This window comes from Bactrocera tryoni, chromosome 4 (assembly GCF_016617805.1).
Source record: "Bactrocera tryoni isolate S06 chromosome 4, CSIRO_BtryS06_freeze2, whole genome shotgun sequence".
Taxonomy (NCBI): Eukaryota; Metazoa; Arthropoda; class Insecta; order Diptera; family Tephritidae; genus Bactrocera; species Bactrocera tryoni.
The window spans coordinates 36244560-36265172 of NC_052502.1; the positions used below are offsets into that span (position 1 = coordinate 36244560).

The following is a 20613-nucleotide window of genomic DNA, read 5'->3' on the forward strand; positions in this document are numbered from 1 at the left end:
TGGACAAAACTTCTGCTTACGCAACTGTCCGCCGCTCCCAAAAAGATGTTTTACCCCATATCGAAATACCCTCATACTAGTGTGTCCACCCAATTGTTGTCTCTCCGGTAAAAAGTGTATACCTTTGAAGCGATTGGGATGAATTAAAGAGTTCAAAGCTAAAATTTAAATAAATACTTAACTAATACATGAATACTTGAAATATATAGAGATTTCCTATAATTTTTCACTTTCGGTAAAAACTTTTTGTTTTGAAGTAGAAGAGAAGAGAAGTGTTGATATGAATACGTTGGAAGTACTTTTATAATTTGTTACTACAATTTCACCTTCTATCGATGTATTTTTCATATCAGAATCTCGAGTTTTTATACAGTCTCCGATATATTTCGTATACAAGTCTAGGCGAAACTAGTCAAAAGTATTCATAAACAATTTTGAACATAAGATATATAAGATTTTTATACCTATATACAGATTTTCGAACTTCCGAGTGATTTAATACCATTATTGCAACATGTGAGACAAAATAAATTAAAAGACCGTTTTCGGGTTGAATTTATAGGGTATACATATACACTGAAATTCCTCATTACACACTGTCCTAATAGCCGGACATATACCTTAACCGGACAAATTTCATGAACACAAAGTTTTCATTAATATTTCCAAGCAAAAGCAATTCCTATAACCGGACATAAGAACGTTCCAATGACCAGTCACGGACATAATTTTGGAAAGATTTTGTTCAAATTATTTCTCATAAATAGGCAAATTTCATAAAATTTGTCGACAGTTTTTCGTAGAAAAAAACAGAAAGATTTCAAAAACAAAGGAAAGCTTCCATAGCACGATAGCGAGTGACACTTTTCTCCAAATTGGAACTAGATATCTTCAAAACTCTTCCTTTGAGAAACACCATTTGAATTTCGATTTCAAAATTTGAGAGAATGCTTATTAAAGTATATACTATCCGATAATGTAAAAATATCTCACTCAGACGATCCCTTAATTCGATACATCATCTTAATGCCGTCATATAACTCGTACTCCTCATCATTCCATCGAATGTGATATTCGCCGCTGCCTAACCCTTCTCTCAAATACTTGTATGGTCGACTCATCAGATGTTGTCATCGTCCATGCCTCTCCAACATATAGCAGGACGGGAATAATGAGTGACTTCTAGAATTGTTCTTCGAGAGAGAACTTTACTTCTCAATTGCCTACTCAGTCCGAAGTAGCATCTGTTGGCAAAAGTTATTCTGCATTGGATTTCCAGACTGACATTGTTGGTGGTGTTGATACGAGTACTGGTTCCAAGATAGACGTAATTATCTACGACTTGAAAGTTATGACTGTCAACAGTGACGTGAGAGCCAAGTCGCGACTGCGACGACTGTTTGTTTGATATTAGGAGATATCAATATATCTGAAACCTTGTATGGTATTGAACGGCTCGGAAAGGTCCTTCCCGATCCTAACGGAGCTTTTGGTATTGCTCAACGTCAGTTTACACGGCCGCATTAGTTTTACTCTCTTAGCCAAACAAAAACACAAGATCTACAACTTTTGTATGAACACCTTTTTCACATAACCTCAAAATTTATGTAAAAAATCCAAGTTTTTAGGGCTTTTTCTTTTTATCTTGTGTTGTTTTTCTTTCACGAAATTTGGTGCAAAGTAACAGTCTTATTTTGTATTTCGAAAGTAAAAGTTACAAGATCCGCAGAATTTGTTCAGTTCGGACTATATAGCATGTAGCCGTCATACAAACTAATCTATCAAATTTAAGTCTTCGTATGAATAACCTTAATACTTTTGGAGGGTACTATAACTTTAGTTCTACTGAATTTCACATTTTTTTGTTTGGTTTAATTTGTTTTAAGACTAATTTCAATCAATCTTTTGTTTCTTTCTAAGCTGCCAAAGTTGTCAGAATGCATAAAAGAAAATTGCCTCCTTTCTAATAGCTTTAATTGGCTACTTTGCACTTACAAATCGTTTTCACTTATTAAGAAAGACCTCACCCTTAATGCGCATCAACAAATATATAACGCAAAATATTTACCTTACTTAAACTCAAAAGCACACCATTGACTTTGTCAAAGCAAGAGCACTTGGCTGCAGTCAAAAGTTACTCATACGCCATGATGGATTTGCCACACACACATCCCTCAAACGTATTATGCGTATGTTTGTGTTGACTTTATTCTTTAGAAAAACGCACAATTCATCATTTGCTGTAAGCCAACCGCCGCACTAAAGTCTACATCTTAAACGCTTTACAATATGAATAAGTCAATCTACTTTGCATGAAAAGCCTACAAAATGTGTCAGATTATCTGGCATCCATATGTACATGCCTACATATACTTTTCGTTGGAAATGCTAACATTTATTTCACAAAGTATTTGCCAAATTTTGCAATCTCTCGCTCTTCCTCAGCTTTACAAGCTTTTAGGAAGCAAACACTCCCTCACAGCACAAGTTTCTTCCACACACATTGATAACGCGCTTGAATAATTAACCTGATTCATATAACTTTGTTTGGGTGGTGTGGTTAGAAAAAACACAACAACACTTTGGCAATCAATTTTAGTGGCTGATGTAGTGGGGGCAGCTGTTGCCATTGAATTATGCTGCGCCACCTTGGCTTGGTGCAAAAAACGCATTTCGCGATAAATAAATCATTTTGCCCGACTCAAGGTGGCTTTTTATTGCTGCTTACCTGTGTTGGTTTTTATTTCATTTACTTACACCGTTAGATTTCGTAAGATTCCACGTTCATGTTTTTGCAGTTTTTAAAGTCCTTCGACGCTTCTTTGGCTTTATCTTGCTTTGCTGCGAGAGCTTTTTAATTTCTTGGCTGTGTTGCGTTATTTGGCGGCAGTCGCCTGCTAAGATTTGAAATATCTACACAAGTCGGGCGTCAATGAGAAGACAATACACCCACCCACAAACTCAGATACAAAGTGCCTTTAATCAGGTGAGACTACACTTACTTTGTAAAAGAGCTCACAAGCCACAATTTTTTTACTTTGTACAAGAAAAATTACTCCAAAAAACTGTGTTATTTTTACGTTCTTGACGTATGAAAAAAATATTAAAAGGAAATTGTTTTATAGATGACGTTGCATGGCATGGCTGTACGCGACGCGCCTTGACTTTGTGCCAGCCAAACAAAGCTATTTCACTTTCTATTCCTCTTGATTTACATTTGTTTGTTACTTTTCAGTGATTCATCATTTTTTCAGACATTTTCCTCGGCTTTGTTCGTCTTGTGTTATTTTAAACCAAAAGCTTTAGGGTGATTTGTGAGACGCACAGATTGGATCAGCCAAATTGTGTATACTTTTCATTTAACTTTCAATATAGGCATTTATATGGTGTTTAAAAAATATTACAACAACCTTCTAATTTTAATATTCCATTACCGCACTTCACAACTCCATTGAGAAAATAAAATTCTATGAAGCGGCACTATGGCAACTGTGAGACTTCTTACCCTCTCACCTGAAAATTATGAGCTACACGCCGACAGAGAAAATTATTTTTCTATTCGAAGACACTTTTAAGAATGTTGGTCTTTTCATAACTCATATTTATCGTACCCGTACTCCTTTCAAAATTTTTTTTCTGAAATTACCGTTGTAATAGGTCTTCTAAAGGATGTTTCTTTTTTTTTTTTGAAGCACGTGGTTCGCAAGAAGAAATAAAACGCATATAATTTAATGTTATGGCCAAGATGTTAGCTTAATATTAGCTGGCTTGAATAAATTTCAGCTGACAGACCCTATTTTGGATAACGTTTTGCAGCAGTTGGAGCCATATGTCAGCAATAATGCGCCGAATGCACTGTTCCAGGGCATCAATCGTTTTGGACATATTTGCGTACACAAAATGCTTTATTTAACCACAAAAATTATTCTAGCGATGTGACATCGAAAGGTCTTCGACGCCACGCCTTTTAAGAAATATGAACCAATGATTCCCACTGTCCGTGGAGTAAACCAAACAGTCCCTTTTTAAGAATGAAACGGCGTCTCAACAATGTCTTCTGAATTATCATTACGTCAAATGCGACATTTTCTTTTTTTAACGTACATATTCAACCAAAAGTGAGCTTCATCGTTGACGGATAGGATTTTCTCAGCCCAGAAACCGAGCAAAATCTTCCATAAAGAGGATGGCCGAAGCTACAATTATTGCACGCGTTGACGGTTAGACTCCTCGTTCAGGTCTTCTTCGAAACTCTGCTTCACAGCTGCAATATCGTTTACAGTGTGCATTGTACGGCGCCCCTATGGATGCACATTATTCTGTAGAGTAAACGTGGTGCGAAACCAATCCATGGTCGCTTGAATTTCTGACTCTGTTGCGCCAACCAAACCATTGTTTCTGTAATGATTTTGCTCGATTTTCAAAAATTCTGCTCATTATGCAAAATCAAACCAAAGTAAGTATAAATCAAGTAAAAGCTTTCCAAAAAACCAATCCCAAAAAAGTATTCCATCATTGAAAACCATATATCTGAATAAATAACTTCTACATGGTACACCAGAAAAACATATTTCTGGCTGAAAAAAGGTTCAAACCAGACATTTTGCTATTCTGAAGAAGATTTCTTCAGCTTAATTTTCATCAAGTTTGGATGGATTGGAAGCTTTCATCAGGGAAATGTTGTCCACAACTTTCTGAAAGCGAAACTGCTGAAGGCCATTGAATAAATTCACACTAACTGCAGCGAATAGTTTCTTCTTCATGCAGCAATCGTTGCAAATATGTATACTTAACGCTATAAAGGAATAAAAACGTAAATGTACAAATTTCTCGTTTTTCAAAACGCATAAGCTAAATCACCTTGTATTCAGGTTAATTTACACTTTTTGTCGGATTCCAGAAGAAGAAAGTAACTGGTGAATTGAAAAGTCCCCGACCTTAAACATAGACGCTACTAGAATTAATTGATATATTTATATTTTGGGATACGCATAATGTTATTGACGGATTCACCGAAAAACGAAAGTGTGTTTCACCAAGCCAATGAACTCCGTCAAATTAATTCTGCATCCACCGAACTCTTCAAATCTGCCCGCCAGGGACTATTTCCTGTTCTCAGATCTTAAAAAAATACTCATTAGGAAGCAATTTATATCGAATGAAGAGGTGATCGCCAAAACTGAGCTCCATTTTGAAGCAAAAGACAAATTGTACTACAAAAATGGTATCCAAAGATACCAAGGGTGGCTATAATCAGTTTATTATCATTGAAGTTAAATATGTTGAATAAAAAAAAACGAATTTTCCCATGCTTTTCCATGGTAGGTTGGAGACTTTTAAATTGACCTGTTATATAAATCATATAAATCAGATTCAACGCTCTCTGCAACTGAGACCCTCCAAACGACAACAGTGTCTGGGGCAAGCAACTGCACGATAGACGCGTGGCGCTGTGTAGCATTCCGTAACCGGCATTTGACCAGGTGGCCGGCACTTGAGTTCACATATGCGTTGACCAGGATTCGTCAGAAATATGCGAATCCTACAAGTATTTGCTGTAATTAAGAAACAATAAAACAGAAAATTACTGTTTGTTTTTAGCTTTCTTTGAATTTTCGGAATATTATAAGGTTTTAAAAAAAAAAAAGGAACTTTTAGGAAAAAATTACTTTTGCGTTTTGTTTCAACAGCTGAAACCCTCAAGCTGTGTTGACTAAGATACTTTCACACGCACATACATATGTATGTAGTTTTTCCTATAAATATGAGACGATTGAACCTATTACTCTATGCTAAGAATTCAATAAGCTTACTACAACAACTTTAATAAAGTAATTTTGTGTTTTCGTTTATAAAATTTATATTTCTAATATTTGTTTAAAAGAAGATGACCAATATACATTCTTATGTATAGATTAATAACAGGCTCAGAGGCCTGATATAGTAACAAATCATCCATTAGACACCTAAATTATCCCTTCCTCAAGGATTCGCAACCACTGCCCGATCGACAGCAACCTGGTGGACATGTTTGTACCTTAATTGTTCTTACAGCCGTTATACACGCGCCTGGACGTGGTTTACAGTTACGTAAACATATGCGTTCACCAGCACGCAGATTCAATGTGTAGGGTTGGCAAATTTGTGCTGCACCGAAAATTGAAGAAGTTATGTGTTAATTAATGGATATTATATGAAGAGCAAATTATCTAAAAACAAGAAAAAAACTGTAACTTCGGCTGCACCGAAACTATAATACTCTTCATCGGTGCATTTTGTATAGCATAAAAGAGTATACAGAGAATATAGTGGTCTAGTTTGAACATTTTTTTCGGAGGTGGTAGCGATGCCTTAGGAAATATTCCATCCCAAAATACGGGCAAAAATCTTGTAAATTTAAAAAGTTTTCCATACAAGGTCTTGAGTTTGAGCGGTCAGTTTATATGGCAGCTATATACTACAATTGTCAGATTTAGGCGGATTTGACAAATGAGCAGTTCCTTAATGAAAACGGACATGTGTGAAATTTCAGATCGATATCTCAAATCGTTCGACTATATACAGACAGATGGACAAACGGACATACCTAAATCGACTCAATCCGTCATGCTGATCATTTATATACATACATATGTGAATACTTTAGAGGGTATATATGTATATTAATATACCCTGTTCAGGGTATAAAGACAATTTATATAGAGTGTAACTCACAAGTATAATTTTTGAGAACTTCTCAATTACTGGATATACTACAGAACTCGCATAAATAAAACATCTTTCAACAGGTCACTACAAAAGTAGACCGACAGGGACAGCAAACGACGCCATAATTTTTCCCGCTCTTTTGATACAATACATATTTCTAATCAGTAAGGCTTGCCATTTCATCATTGAAGATATACGATCCAACAACTAGTCGAACTTATTACAATTTACAACCGAAATTAGGAGTCAGTGGCCTCAACTTTAAGATATACTTCAAGCATAATAATTAAAAAATATATTTGATCGCTGATTTGATCTTTTTAGCAAAGTGCTAAATTTTTGTAGAATAGAAAATTTCTAAATTTCTATTTAACAAAAATCTATATTAGCTGTCACCATTACTTCCGGAACATAATGTTCGGAACCAAGTTTTTTTGAAATAAATATTCCTTTCACTCTTAAATTCATGAAACTATTATTTATTCCACGTGGAACAGAAATTCATAATGATGTATCCTTCATATGCATCCCTATATCATGTCAATGACACTCACCTTGAATTATTGCAATACCCAGTAGCAGTAAAATTACAGTTACGTAAACGAGTTTTGTCATTTTCTCAAATTATTTTTATACTTAATTATTGTGAAAGCGAAACTGTACTGTAAACTGAAAACCAGGATATGGCCTTTTATACTTAATTGAGGCCAAAATGTTAAGGCGTAAAACTATTTAAATACGATACTCTTTAAATATTTAGTATTTATTGTTTTGTTGTGGCAATCAGAATTCAGTTTACTATATTTCTTAAAGGCTTGTTGTGAGTACAATGTATATTACCATTTCTTTTAAATCTTTAGTTCCGGGTTCAAAACCTCTAGAACAGCAGATTCAAGTTCGTGAATAATTATTGTTATTGTCAGCTAGGTCGAGTATTCTTGAGAGTTATTCATAAAGTAAAGAATTATTAATATATTTTGGCCACCTTATAGGTCGTAAATCAATAAATAACTCAGTCTTTGGAAAGAAAAATTTTCACAAATACCCATCGCAACATTTTCTTAGGTAGACCTTCCTGTCTGGTTAATCATATCTCCTTGGTGTTTAAGCAGTAAACTGTTTTCTTGATAAGACTCGGTAAAAGCTTTCGTTTTTTTTCAATTAGACAATACATATTTAGGAGTTGATCTTTTTGACAGCTGTTACTTGATTTATACTCAATTTGGTGGGCAATTTTATAATTAGACTTACTCCGCCACAGCGTGTGCAAAGCGTGCAAATTTATTACCAAAATAATAATTCGGTTCGACATAATCGCTCAGCAGAGTCGGTAATTCAAGCAACCATGGATCGGTTTCGCACCACGTTTATTCTAGTGATTAATTCACATCCTCAGACCGTACCATGCGCACATGATGTGAAGAAGCCCCAAATGCTGCCACCCGCCATCTTGTGTAATAATTGAAATTGTGCCCGTACACTTTATGGAAAATTTTACAGAAGGATCTCGGTTTGTGGACTTACAAAATCCAACTCGCGCAGAAATAAAAGCCGAACAATCATCAATTGCGTCGTGGGTCTAAATGCAGAAATGTCCGAGACGATTGACGCTTTGGAAGAGAATTCCATGCGTTATTGTTGACATACGACCCAATTGCTGCAAAAAGTGTCCCAAAATTATTTGGCCTCTCGAGCCAGACATGGCGGTAACTTGCCCGGAATCATTTTAAAATATGATAACAAAACCTTCAAAGCTACATGTATAAAAAACAACCTTTAAAAGCTGTCTTTCTTTAAAAAATATATGAGTTATATCGCCATCCTACTAGAATCATCTACCACTTATATCATTTATATGAGCATGGGAGCCAAAAAGGTTGCCAACCTATGTAGCCATCACCACTATCCTATTAAAATTTACATATATGAATATGAGTAAAACTTTCACCAGGACAGATCCCCGCTCTCTTGACAGCCTCAAATTCATGCAGGATTACAGCGAATACTAAATCGGTTACATCTTCGTTGTTCTCAAATCTATTTGGATGCGTGAATAGATAAAGGATGGCTTCGAGCTATATGGAAAAGTTCGAGCTGAATACATTGTTACGAATTCTTTATCGACTTTGGTTTTACACTTTTAGTTCAATTAATAATTTTCGAGCTGTCAATAAAGATATGCTTGCTGCCTATAAATGTATATAAATACTAAGTCATGAAATATTAGACGGAAACTGCAAAGTTAGTGAATTGAAAGTGGGTCGGCCTACTGCTGAACAACTGAGTCTCTCAAAAACTTAGAAAAACATACTTCTGGCATAAGTTTTATCATAGGAGGTTGGCTGATTAATTTCCCGTAGGAGATTCGAAACAAAGTCCAAATTTTGTGGGAAGGCTAAATTAGTCTGGCCTTTCAATTATATAAAATTATTCTACATCAATGGAAATCTTTAATAATAATTAAAAAATGGTGAAAAGTGATAATATATTTGTAAAAAGCTAGTTATCTCCAATGACCACATTCCTGTTATACAATATATACCTATTTTTTTTTAATATTAAAATAAATATTTTAAAAATAGTTGTGTTAATAGTCTGATCTCACTTAACACTCAAATTCAAAAAACATATTATTCATTATTCAGCAATTTATTTATTTATTTAAGGAAATATTTACTGCTTCCCTTGAAGACATTTTACACATTTAAGTATACATCTGTACTATATATGCATCTCTCTACTTTCGTTAGTTCCGAACACTAACCCTTCCTCACGGGAATGCATCTATTGCCCGAGCGGCAACAACCGGCGGTGCAGGATTGTATTTGCGTGGGTCGATCAGCCGTTATGCAAGTGGTTCCTTTTGGTGGGCAATATGGTATACAGACGCGATGACCCTTCTTTAAGAAAAATGTTCGTTGCAGTTGACAATTTGGGGTTCTTTGTGCTGCAACAGAGAATACTTCTTTTTAGAAATACATATATATGAATATTTTATAGTTTTACTATTTTGTAAAATATTTAAAAATTTTTTTCAAATTAAAAAAAAAAAATAAATTTTACCTACTTTGAACTAAAGCCAAACTTAAAATTAACAAAATGATAGTTATGTAGAAAAACTTCATTATTTTCAAGTGTGGTGGTTGATGGTTAAGCTTCAATATTTTAGACTGAAATATTGTAGACTGGCTTTCGACTCGCTTTTTATACGTGAAATGAAGCGGAAGTAATTTGTCAATAAAAAGAATAAAAATGAAAACCTTTTCAGTCAAAATCCATTATTCTGCTGTTGTAGAATTTCCCCGTAGTAATCAATCTGAAAGACATTTTCGCATCCAAAACAGCTGTGGTTGAGGGCTTGTCTGAATTTTCTTTTGTTTTGCTTGTTTTAGCTTTTGGTACCTTTCACTTATAAATTGGCTGATTGATTGTTCTTTTACCGTTTATATTGTGATTAATCCATATATTTATCATTCACATGAGAAATTTTATCATATTTGACTAGGACTGACACAAATAAAATCAACCTTTTCACGTCTTTTAATACAAATATTTATTCTCGCCTTCAAAATTGGCTGCTGAGCCTCGGCTGAGATGGTCTTTTGGCACTTGAGATAATTTTATTTATTTATTTATTTATAATAATTCATATAACAAAAAGGAGTTTTATTATGTAAATACATAAACGCAGCACTGGCTACGAGGCCTTCAGCCGTCTTGTAATTATAACTAGGTGAAAAATTCTATTTGCTAAGGGTTAGTAAAGATGTAAGTTGCTTAAATATGTTTTAACAAATCGTTGGTTTTTAAGAATCTATATATGTACATACAATCATAACGTTTTTTTCTGAAGGTTCACTTAGTAGTTTTATGAGGTCAATGTTGCCAGAGTTGTGGGCTGTTGAGTGAAGCATCGGACAGAGTGTGAGTAAGTGTTTGATAGAAGCGGTGTCATCGCAAAAGGGGCAAATGGATGGGCTTTTACCCGATAGTAAGTGGGCGTGTGTTATGATAGTGTGTCCAATTTTTTTTTTTGGTTTCGCCTTTTTTTTAGAATTTCTTCAATTGTGCATCAGTTTCGACGTCATATTCATAAGCCATATTCGTCGAATGTAGGGTTCTCAGCTACGTTCTCAAACATCTCATTTGCTATCTGTAAAACGGCGTCGTGTTTGTAAAAGATTCAGGTCATTTGATATGATTCATGGACACGATTCATACCCAAAACACCAAATGTGTTGAGCCGTTCCATAGACGGACACTGAGGTCTTCTGACGCTAAGACGATGATTTTCAAACAATATTTCTTTAACTTCTTTTCGATATTATACTCAATAACAGAAATGAATAGACGACTCGCATTAGACCAGTTTCCGATGACTTCTCGACCTCCATTGAATGCTTTGTGCCACTTTAATACTAGTATTCGTGATAAAGTAGACTCCACACAACACTTCTATGACAATGAACACAAAATTTCAAGCAAACTCGTTGTTCAGTTTTTCTCGTCGTAAAAATCGTTAGACAAGCTTTTCGTGCCGAACACATACTAATTGACATAACTTCACATGAACATAAAAAGGTGGTACCATAATATGAAAGAGAAATTATCAATTTGGTTCGTACGCGCTGTGTAAAAGGATCAGTCTGGGTCAAATTTGATCAGTTGCTGTTTTGTGCAAAATTCGAATAGCTCTCTCCAAATATAAGGGTATCAACTAAACATATTTTAGATTTAGTATTTTTATTATGGGGTTATTACACTTATTCTTTAGAAGTCTGGTTATTGTTTCCTTCAAAATTTTAAAGTCTCTTCGATCAATCCCTGGCAACTTATGGGCACTAGAATAACATAACGATTAAAAAATTGTCAGTGATCTACGAACAATATGTTATTCGTATATAAAAAGATAGGCCAGATTTTGCGAAGTTTAAGAAAAGATGATAGTAGAGAACCCACATAGTGTCTTAGATTTTCCAATCGTTTTAGGCCGTTTCTAAAGAAATTATTAAACCCAAGAATTACTTTAGCACCTGGAAATTCGCTTACACCTTAGCGTTCGATTCTCATTCATTAGATTTATTCACCATCCACTCTCACTGAACACGTAAATTTATGTGATAGAGTAGAGCGTTTTAAGAAAAACCTTTTTTAAATTTAATATCAGATTATGAACATCCTCGATCACCTTATTTATTCTTCTTTATATTTCTTTATTGCTTATCACATTTAACTCAATATAAATTTCAACAGTGCTCCCAATCAACCAATTCTCACAGTTGCCACACATTCACCATTACTATCCCGACAACAGAGTGGCGGGCACATAGCAATCGTGGCTGATCTTGACAGGTTAATGCACGTTCTTGCCGGTTCTCTCGGTGCACAATTGGGCTCGCAGACAGTTTCAAACTTTTTCACCTGCATATCTAGCGGCGAACATACCAAAGCTTGTGCTAAAAGACACCATAGATAATCAATAAGTTAGCATATATACCGAATTAACTGTTATTGTAATTATTTATCACCATTTGCTACAGCGAGAAAAATAGCAGAAAATACCAAAGCTGCGTAAATATATTTCAACATTTTAACTGATCGTTCCAAATTGGGATGAAACGCAATATATACTGAGATTTGATTTGTTAAGATACTTGTATATATACTTAGCGTTTCGCATTTAATTTTGTAATGTCGGTTGATGAACCACTTATAAATGCCTTTGAAATAATAATAACGCACACACGTGTTTTTCGAGTGGCTCTCAAAATTTTCGCTTTAACCGGTATTGATACTGTTTCTTTATATTTAAATGAAGCGAGCCACTCACGTGTGTTCAAGCTTTTCACCACACATTAATTTTTGAGGTTTTTGGTTTTGTGCCATGTATGTATGTTTGTATATTTATGTGCATGTGAAACCTGTGTCAGCTTTTGCTAACTTTAAGAGTAAGAACTTATTCCTTAATCACTAAGAGCTGTAGCCAGCCAGTGAGTTTATATGGTCTTAAGGAAAGCTTAATTCAAATAGTAAAGCTCTTTTCATTGTTTCCGCCATTTGTAAGCTTCATTAGTAGGCAGCTAATTGCGGTCATTATATCTTGAACAGGGTATATTAAGTTTGCAACAATGTTTTTAACACCCCAAAGGAAACGACGAAGACCCTATAAAATGCATATACAATTAATCAGCATGACAAGCTGAGTTGATGTCAGTACATACGCGAACTTATATCTCAGGTTTTGAGATATTGAACTGAAATTCTTTTTCTAACCAAAACGCTACTCATTTACCAAAACCGTCGATATAGGACAACGCTAGCATATACATAGCTACCATATAACTGGCCGATCAAACTAAAGCCCTTCTATGAAAAAGTATTTTATTTCTTTTATCCAAAGAAATTGATCGGAACACTATAGCATATGGTTGCTATACAAACTGAACGATTAAAATTAAGTTCTTGTAATGAAACTTCTTATATTTCTGAAGGAGTTTTCTTTTTTTAATTATCATTAACATAGAGGTCTTTAAAATAGGCTTCCACGGCGGTGATAACTTTCTCACTTTTCGATTGTTCGGAGTTGGGACACAAAAACAAAAAATTAATCACCCTTCGATTTTAAATTAGAACTATAGTCTATTACGGCCTCTCCTTTTATCACAAAACTTGATTTAAGCCCGTTGAATGAAAAATGCTAAATACAGCTCTTAGATTAATGGTTGTGAGGGTACTCTCTTACCGCTTTCATTTGCATGAAAGCCTGACTCTTGTGATTGCATGGTAATGAAGGAGTAGTTATGTGCTCTGCTGTCTCTACCCCTTGGTTACAGAATCGACACAGATCTGTAGAACAGTATTCGAATCTTTGCAAATGACACCTCAACCTGCAGTGATCTTAATAAAACTCCACAAGCTGGTTTAATTTGTTGCTTGAAAGAACAATTAGTTGATTGATCCGTTTTGCATTGAACGCTCCCAAAACTAGCTTTGTCTGACGAAGACCGGGCATTTATTACCTTATTCCATTTCCAAATCTACTAGTCCGGTTCAATTGAGGTTTTGATAAAAGCTATCTATGCGAACAAGCTAGGTGTCGGTTAATGTTTCTTGTGAATGTGATCAAATCAAACGGTGAGGCTAAATACTGTTCGTGCCGCTCTAGAATAGATAAATGATGCTTAGGATTTGCAGAGACGATTTCCAAATATGCTCAGAAAATTTTAAGGGGTTTTGAAGGCCTTTTATATATCAGATTACATATGTATTTGCTAAGGAGTGGCCGCTCTCCGAGATAGCTAGCAAAGTTATGCGTTAGATATTAAGGAAATCCGTTTCATTGGAGAATTAGATCCCATAATTATATCATAAATATCTATCACAGGCATACAGAGTGAGTTGAATTTCAGTGGTCTGCAATTCAATGTATCTTCAGCATAAGTCTTATAGAATTCAAACTGGTTGCGATTGAAAGACATCACTTTACGTTTAATATAGTATATCATCCAAAATATAGGTCTCTGATGAAATATTATTGATTATCTAGTGAACAATTGGTGTTGACTATGAATGTGCCTTGAATCTGAGTATGCTCGACGTAAGGGTATTTGACTACATCTACCGACTTTTCAAATGCATATCATTCTCTGTTCCTCCTTCAAGTAATTAGTCGAAAAGAGCTCTAATAACGAAATTTAATTCCCGGCCCGAAAGTATCCTAAATTGACAATAAAATTCGCTTATTCAAATAACTGAAAAGCCACTTTCAATAAAACTACAAGAAATATCATTTTTCAATCAGTGTTTTACATTATTTTACGGCAATTAAAACTTTTATTTAGCTGGGCTTTATTTGCCAACTCTTATCGCGACAACGCATTGGTTATTAGCATCCCGACAGCAGAGCGGGGGACATAATCGCACAGTCAGAACTCCTACGGATCTATAGCAGTCATTTGCCGGCTGCCTTGGCGCACAATTGCGTTGACAGACCATTTGGCCTCTAGTGATGATAGTAAGCGTAGGCTCGCAGTTCGGTAGTTGCGCTACAAAACAATTTAAATATTCATGTATCATACTATGTTTTTTGGAAAAATATAAATTTTCAAAAATTCATTGATTCACCTTTAGCAACAGCACTGAAGATAGCGAAAATAAGTAAAGCCCCGTAAAATTGTTTAAGCATTTTTAAATGTTCAGTTTCTACCTTTCGAAGTCCGAATAAGCTCTGAGTTTTAAAATATATAAATCGCATACAAATAGTATAGTGAACACTTTTTCATTTTTCATCTATAGTATTACTCGGTTTTGTTATATAAGTAGTACTTTAAAAAACAATAACTTTTATAACAGGCCATTAAGTTGCATTTGGGTCATTGCTGCTTTTCTACAATTTAATAATACAACTTTTTGAATAAGACATATTGTAAAAACCAGAAGTTCGTATATTGGAGAACAATAATAAGTCAGATTTTATAGTTTTATGCTTCAAAACACATACTCATGACGTTACACTAGTTAACACCAACGTGATTAATTTACTCAACCAAAATACTAAAAAAATATTTTTTCAAATGCTGTCCGATTTTCAAGCTATGAAACTAGAAATAAAAAACTGGTTATAATTTAAATGTTCAATTTTTCTTTTTTTTTGCATCAGTGCGTACGTACCTTTTATTTCCATAAATACAAGTTACAAATTCTGATTCCTCATACCTTAAAACGTCTAAAACTTAAACTCGATTAGTTTATTATTCAGACTTTCAGAAAACAATTTCATTCAAAGTAACAGGAATTGAAAATTCTATCGGTTTAAATTCCTACTGATTTCGAAATATCATTATCAGTAACTGTTGCTACAATGGAAAGGTTTCCCTTCGTTGTTCGTAACGAGAGCGCTAAGAACGACTCCAACGGCAGCTCTTGAACTAGTCCTAAACCTTTAGATCTCGTCATTGAAATCTGAAGACCCGCAGAGCTAGCCCACCAGCCAACTCCAGAGTAAAGACTAAGTGAACAGCCAAGCATATCGGCCAGCTGCGTCTTGGAAATCGGGACAGCAGTGTAAATTGTCCCCAGAACCAAGCTTGCTTCTCCATCTACTGAATACCACACAAAGGCATAGAGGTCAGTGATATAGTGGGCGAGATTGCCAAGAGTGGTGGACGACAATCAGCTGAAAACGTGATCAAAATTAAAATTAATGCACTGTCTATACGACGATCTGAGCAGGAACATGGCAATCAAAAAAAAAACGCGATAGAACGATCTACCTGGATGCAAAACTGCAAAAGTCATCCGTAAAACGGTAGCTCGAAAATATACAAAGCTCCTATTGATACTCGGACTGTAGGAACATGTTTATACAAGAACATGGCACGCCTGCAGATGGGGTTGGCAGGTCGAGAAAACTGCAGGTAATGTCTAGAGCATGGCATCTGGAAAACACTGATCGGCAAGGCTGCGCCCTAAACAATTAGAAGCACCACAGTATTAGACACTGGAATAGGTATCGTTAGAATCTGTTGAAATTCACGTCAAGCACAAGTAACTTAAAGAAAAACTAATACTCATGAACTTCGTAATGAAACTCCCTCTAGTATCGCAAATGATGAAAGCAAGTCTATGCGTGGCTCATTAGCATATCAGACAAACCAAACCTAACCTATAGCTGATGAAGCCATAACGTTTTCTTCTGGTGCTTAGCGATACACACTCCAAGAAAGGTGTTGGCATTTTTCGTCTATATCGTTAATTTTTGCACACTATTTCTTTGTATAACGGAATCGAAGGGTTTGTGCATTCAAGATTTTCGGTTATATTCCTAAGTATTTAGCAACTTTATTATAATTTGATAGAACGTTTTACGCGGGGTATACTTACAGTTGGCTTAAATAAACAGTATTAACAGCTTATACATATGTAGACCAATGTATGTCAAAGTTTAGAAAAAATTCACTCTAACTTTTAAGCCGACGCATCTATGAATTCTGGCGAAAGGACGAACTAGAAAAGAATACAAAAACCAGCAACCCATTAATATTAAAAGCGCTTAATACTTATGAAAAGAATTATACAAGTAAGCTTTTCAACATCTTCATTCAACTTAAAGCTTTCAAGCGAAAGTTTTAACAAACAAAGCTTTTGAGTATATAAAGTTCGTACTGAAACCGGAAGTAGTTAATACACTGATTTTCAAAACTTGAAATCAATTTGAGTTGCTGTCAAACATATTTTAGTTAATTTTAAACAAAAATGTTTATTTTATAATTCATTTATTCAATACTCGAGCGGAACACAGTTTATCCAGGTCTTTTCTCTGGAACACATTTGTTCTCAGAACGACAACAGCCGTGTCGGCATACTGGTAATCGAATGTCCTTTGTGGCAGTTACACAAAGAAAGCGAGGCAATCTTGGTGGGCAATTCAGTTGGCAGTACCGATGGCCACGAAGTAAGGAAATGATTTGAGGCGTACAATTTGGGATTTGCGCTTAAAAAAGTTATTTACCAATATAAATTATTATAAAATATGAACACTATTTACATACCTTTAATCACAACAATGCAGATAAAAGCAAAGCTTAAAATAAACAGCAAATTTTTTGTCATTTTTGACAATATTACCTTGTAGGCTGCGAAGTGTAAGACTCCAGTACGCGATATTCGAGCTTCCGTATAGCCTTTTATACAAACGAATCAACTATATGTATACCCATAATGTAAATATTTTGACAGCAATACTATATGTCTTACCTATTCATAAAATGTCTGGGTAATTGTTCACATTTTATTATTAATTTCAGACAGCAATTGTACAAATATTATGCAAATTTAATAAGATTTAATGAATATTTACGGCGGCGAGAAAAGAGAAAGTATCATCAGCACAAACATAAATAACAAAACAACTTATCTATTTTTTTACTATAAAAATAAGAGTGTAAAATTATTTATAAAAATATAATAAAGAAAAAGTTTTGTTCCAAGGAAATCGCAAAATCCTTCATAAAACTTTACTTTCGAGTACTAACAGACAAACTTCATCTTAAAATTCACCCTTTTTAATTAACCTTGTCTTAATTTATTATTAAAGAGATTTTCTATGTTCAAGTACTACTTGGTTTAAAAGTCTCAAGGCTTTCATTTGCAGAAGCTATTGGTTCTCAAGGATGAAAAACTTGTTAAACCCAATATTTTCGGCTAAGCTTTCTCGCGACCGTTCTGATATTGCGACACTTAAGGAGACATACTACTATGAGCAAAAAATAGTAAGACTTTGTTCATAGTCTTAAAATTCTTATTTTATTCTTCAAAATCGCCGTCTCCCTCAAAGTCATTCCCCTTGGGCCCAATACACTTGTGCCAAAGTTTTTTCCAATCATCGAAACAGTTGTTAAAGTCATTTTCCAGTATACTCGTAGCCTTCAATGCGCGTAGCGATTCACGTTTAATAAACTCTTACTTTAAATTTCAGCATTTTATTTATTTTAATACACGTCGTTCTTACTGGCAGACGCTTAAATATACATACATACATATAATTACATATCAGAACTTCCGACTTTTGAGCTTACATTATTCCCAACTGTGCTTAAGAGTGCTGAGGAGTTAAGATTACAAAGGAATCTGTTTCTTTTCCACTCATTTACCTTGTATAACTGTCAAGCTGAGCATACTCAATAATAAAAGTAAGCAATATTTCGACATCTTAACTGGGACGAGCTTAATTCGTAATGACTCTGTTAAGCCTTTCGCTTGAGCTATTTATACAATAATCCATTCTTTCAGTTAAAGAATTATATTGATTTTGCTGGTCGTTGACATAACGAGAACAAAATGAATCAATAATAATGACAGCAGGTCAGGCAAAGTTCCCAATATCGTGGATGGTAACATTAGCTTAACGCAGGTAAATTATTTTTAACGGTTTTAAGGGTATGTTTATACATATTTTAAGAACTCACAGTAAAATAACATCCCAAATATAGTCTTTCTGTTAAACAGTTTATAAACATTTTATTATGTTTCCGTGTTTTAGAGATAATACTCGCAAAAAAATATGTATTTTATATATAATAAACAAATTTAAAGATCGGTGTATTCTCCTAAAACTTTCGTTTTCTGATCGACACACAACTATCGCCAAGTTGACAGCAACCCACGGGGCATACGCTAACACGAGAGGATAAGTTAACTTTTTTGCACTCATTTCGCACACCTGCTTTCACACAGATTCGGCGACAAAATTGTTGCCCACGCCGCAGAGATAAAGTCTTAGACCTGCATCGTACATTTTGAGCTGCAACTATAATTGTACAAGAATGAAATTAGTCACAACTATGTTTAAGATTTTAAATTAATCTTCTCATTTACCTTGTATAACTGCCAAGCTGAGTATACCCAATAATAAAAGTAAGCAATATTTCGACATCTTGTTACAGACAAGCTTAATTCTTAATAACTGTGTAAAGTCTTTCGCTTAAGCTATTTATATAGTCATCTGTTCTTTCATTCAAAAAAATCCTATTTATTCTACTGGTCATTGACATAATAAGAACAAAATGACAGAAAGATAATGGCAGAAGTTTGGCCAGGCGTCTTACAGTTTTCGGATCGCAGCCTATTTAAACCACACAATTCGGCAAGCTCAATTCTTCACATACAGGGTGGGACAAATTTTAAAACACAATATTTCGAAAATGGTTTACAATGCTTCATTTAAATTTTTTTGGCATTCTTCAATATTGAACTAACCCATGCGACATGAGAGTACGTATACAATTTTATAGTTACCGGCAAATATCCTTTGTTTATCACCACTTTTTAAAATTGGTAGATTTAAATCTTTAGAACGATTATATTACTATCCCCGTGCTTGCTGTCGCTTAGATCGTGTTTTTTTAATCACTCAAATGTGTTTGGAGCAAATTGTTGATCAATTTAGTCATTGAAATACTTGCTGAATCACTTTCGACCACTTTCTTTTAAGCCTAAGGTTGTCGAAGTATACTCTAAACAAGAAAAACCAATCACAAGTGCTTAGGATACAATAGGTCATAGATTGCAGTGAAAAACTTCAATAATCATTCTTTATAACAAAAAAGATTATAAAGAGATCTTGATTTTGATTGGTAAGCTTGAATTTCAGCTATATTCTATAGGAGTCCGATCCGATCGATTTCTTCGAAGAGATCTTGTCAAATAAAAGAGTCTTCCATAAAATAATGATAGCTATATGCAACGAGTATGATATGAGCAGTATGAGCCCAATTGTGAATCCTTCAGCAAATAAGCCATTGGCGTTACTTGTAGTTGTGTAAAATTGAATTTGAAAGTGCTTCCGTTGGATCTCTGGAATGAGGAGAAAGAAAGCTTGGAAGACTGGAATGCATTATGTTAATTTAAGATACATATAAAAATCCATGTTTAGTTTTTTCACCAGCAATGTCTCCAAGTTATTTCGAATAGCAATGTCTCCAAGTTATTTGGAATCATTTGAAAATAAAAATGCTAAACATTTTTCAAAAGAGAAATTTATTATGCTCCGGTTAAAAGATTAATTTGGTAACACACCTCCCTAGTTCCGGGTTATATTACATAAAAATATATTTGTTTATATCGTCACCTAAAATGCAAAACAACGAATCATCAAAAAAATCGAAATTGATTTTTTTATTGCTTACGATTCCCTACATCATATTACATACAAGTATATCTAGCATAAAATTTTCAGCTTCCGCTGTGAGATATAACCATTTTATAACCAAAAATGTTGTTTTAATATGAGTGGTTTCGATTATATCGTTTTTCTTTCGCCTGCAAAGTTATGAAAAGTGATGTTACGTTATTTTGCATTTTAGGTGACAATATCCTTTTTCATATATCTTCTTTAACAATATTTTG

The 20613-nt window shown here is 34.4% G+C and overlaps 1 protein-coding gene and 1 long non-coding RNA gene across 3 annotated transcripts in view; one reads left to right on the forward strand and one right to left on the reverse strand.

Annotated features, from left to right (window-relative positions):
• The window catches only part of LOC120773893, a 212728-nt gene that overhangs the window by 183377 nt on the left and 8738 nt on the right, over window positions 1-20613 (forward strand). The gene's annotated exons all lie outside the window — the stretch shown is intronic.
• Window positions 5374-7323, reverse strand: LOC120773892. Its single transcript, XM_040103069.1, has 2 exons — window positions 7263-7323; window positions 5374-5555 (listed from the first exon to the last, which is right to left on the reverse strand). Exons 1-2 carry the CDS (start codon window positions 7321-7323, stop codon window positions 5374-5376), a joined length of 243 nt encoding a protein of 80 aa, XP_039959003.1.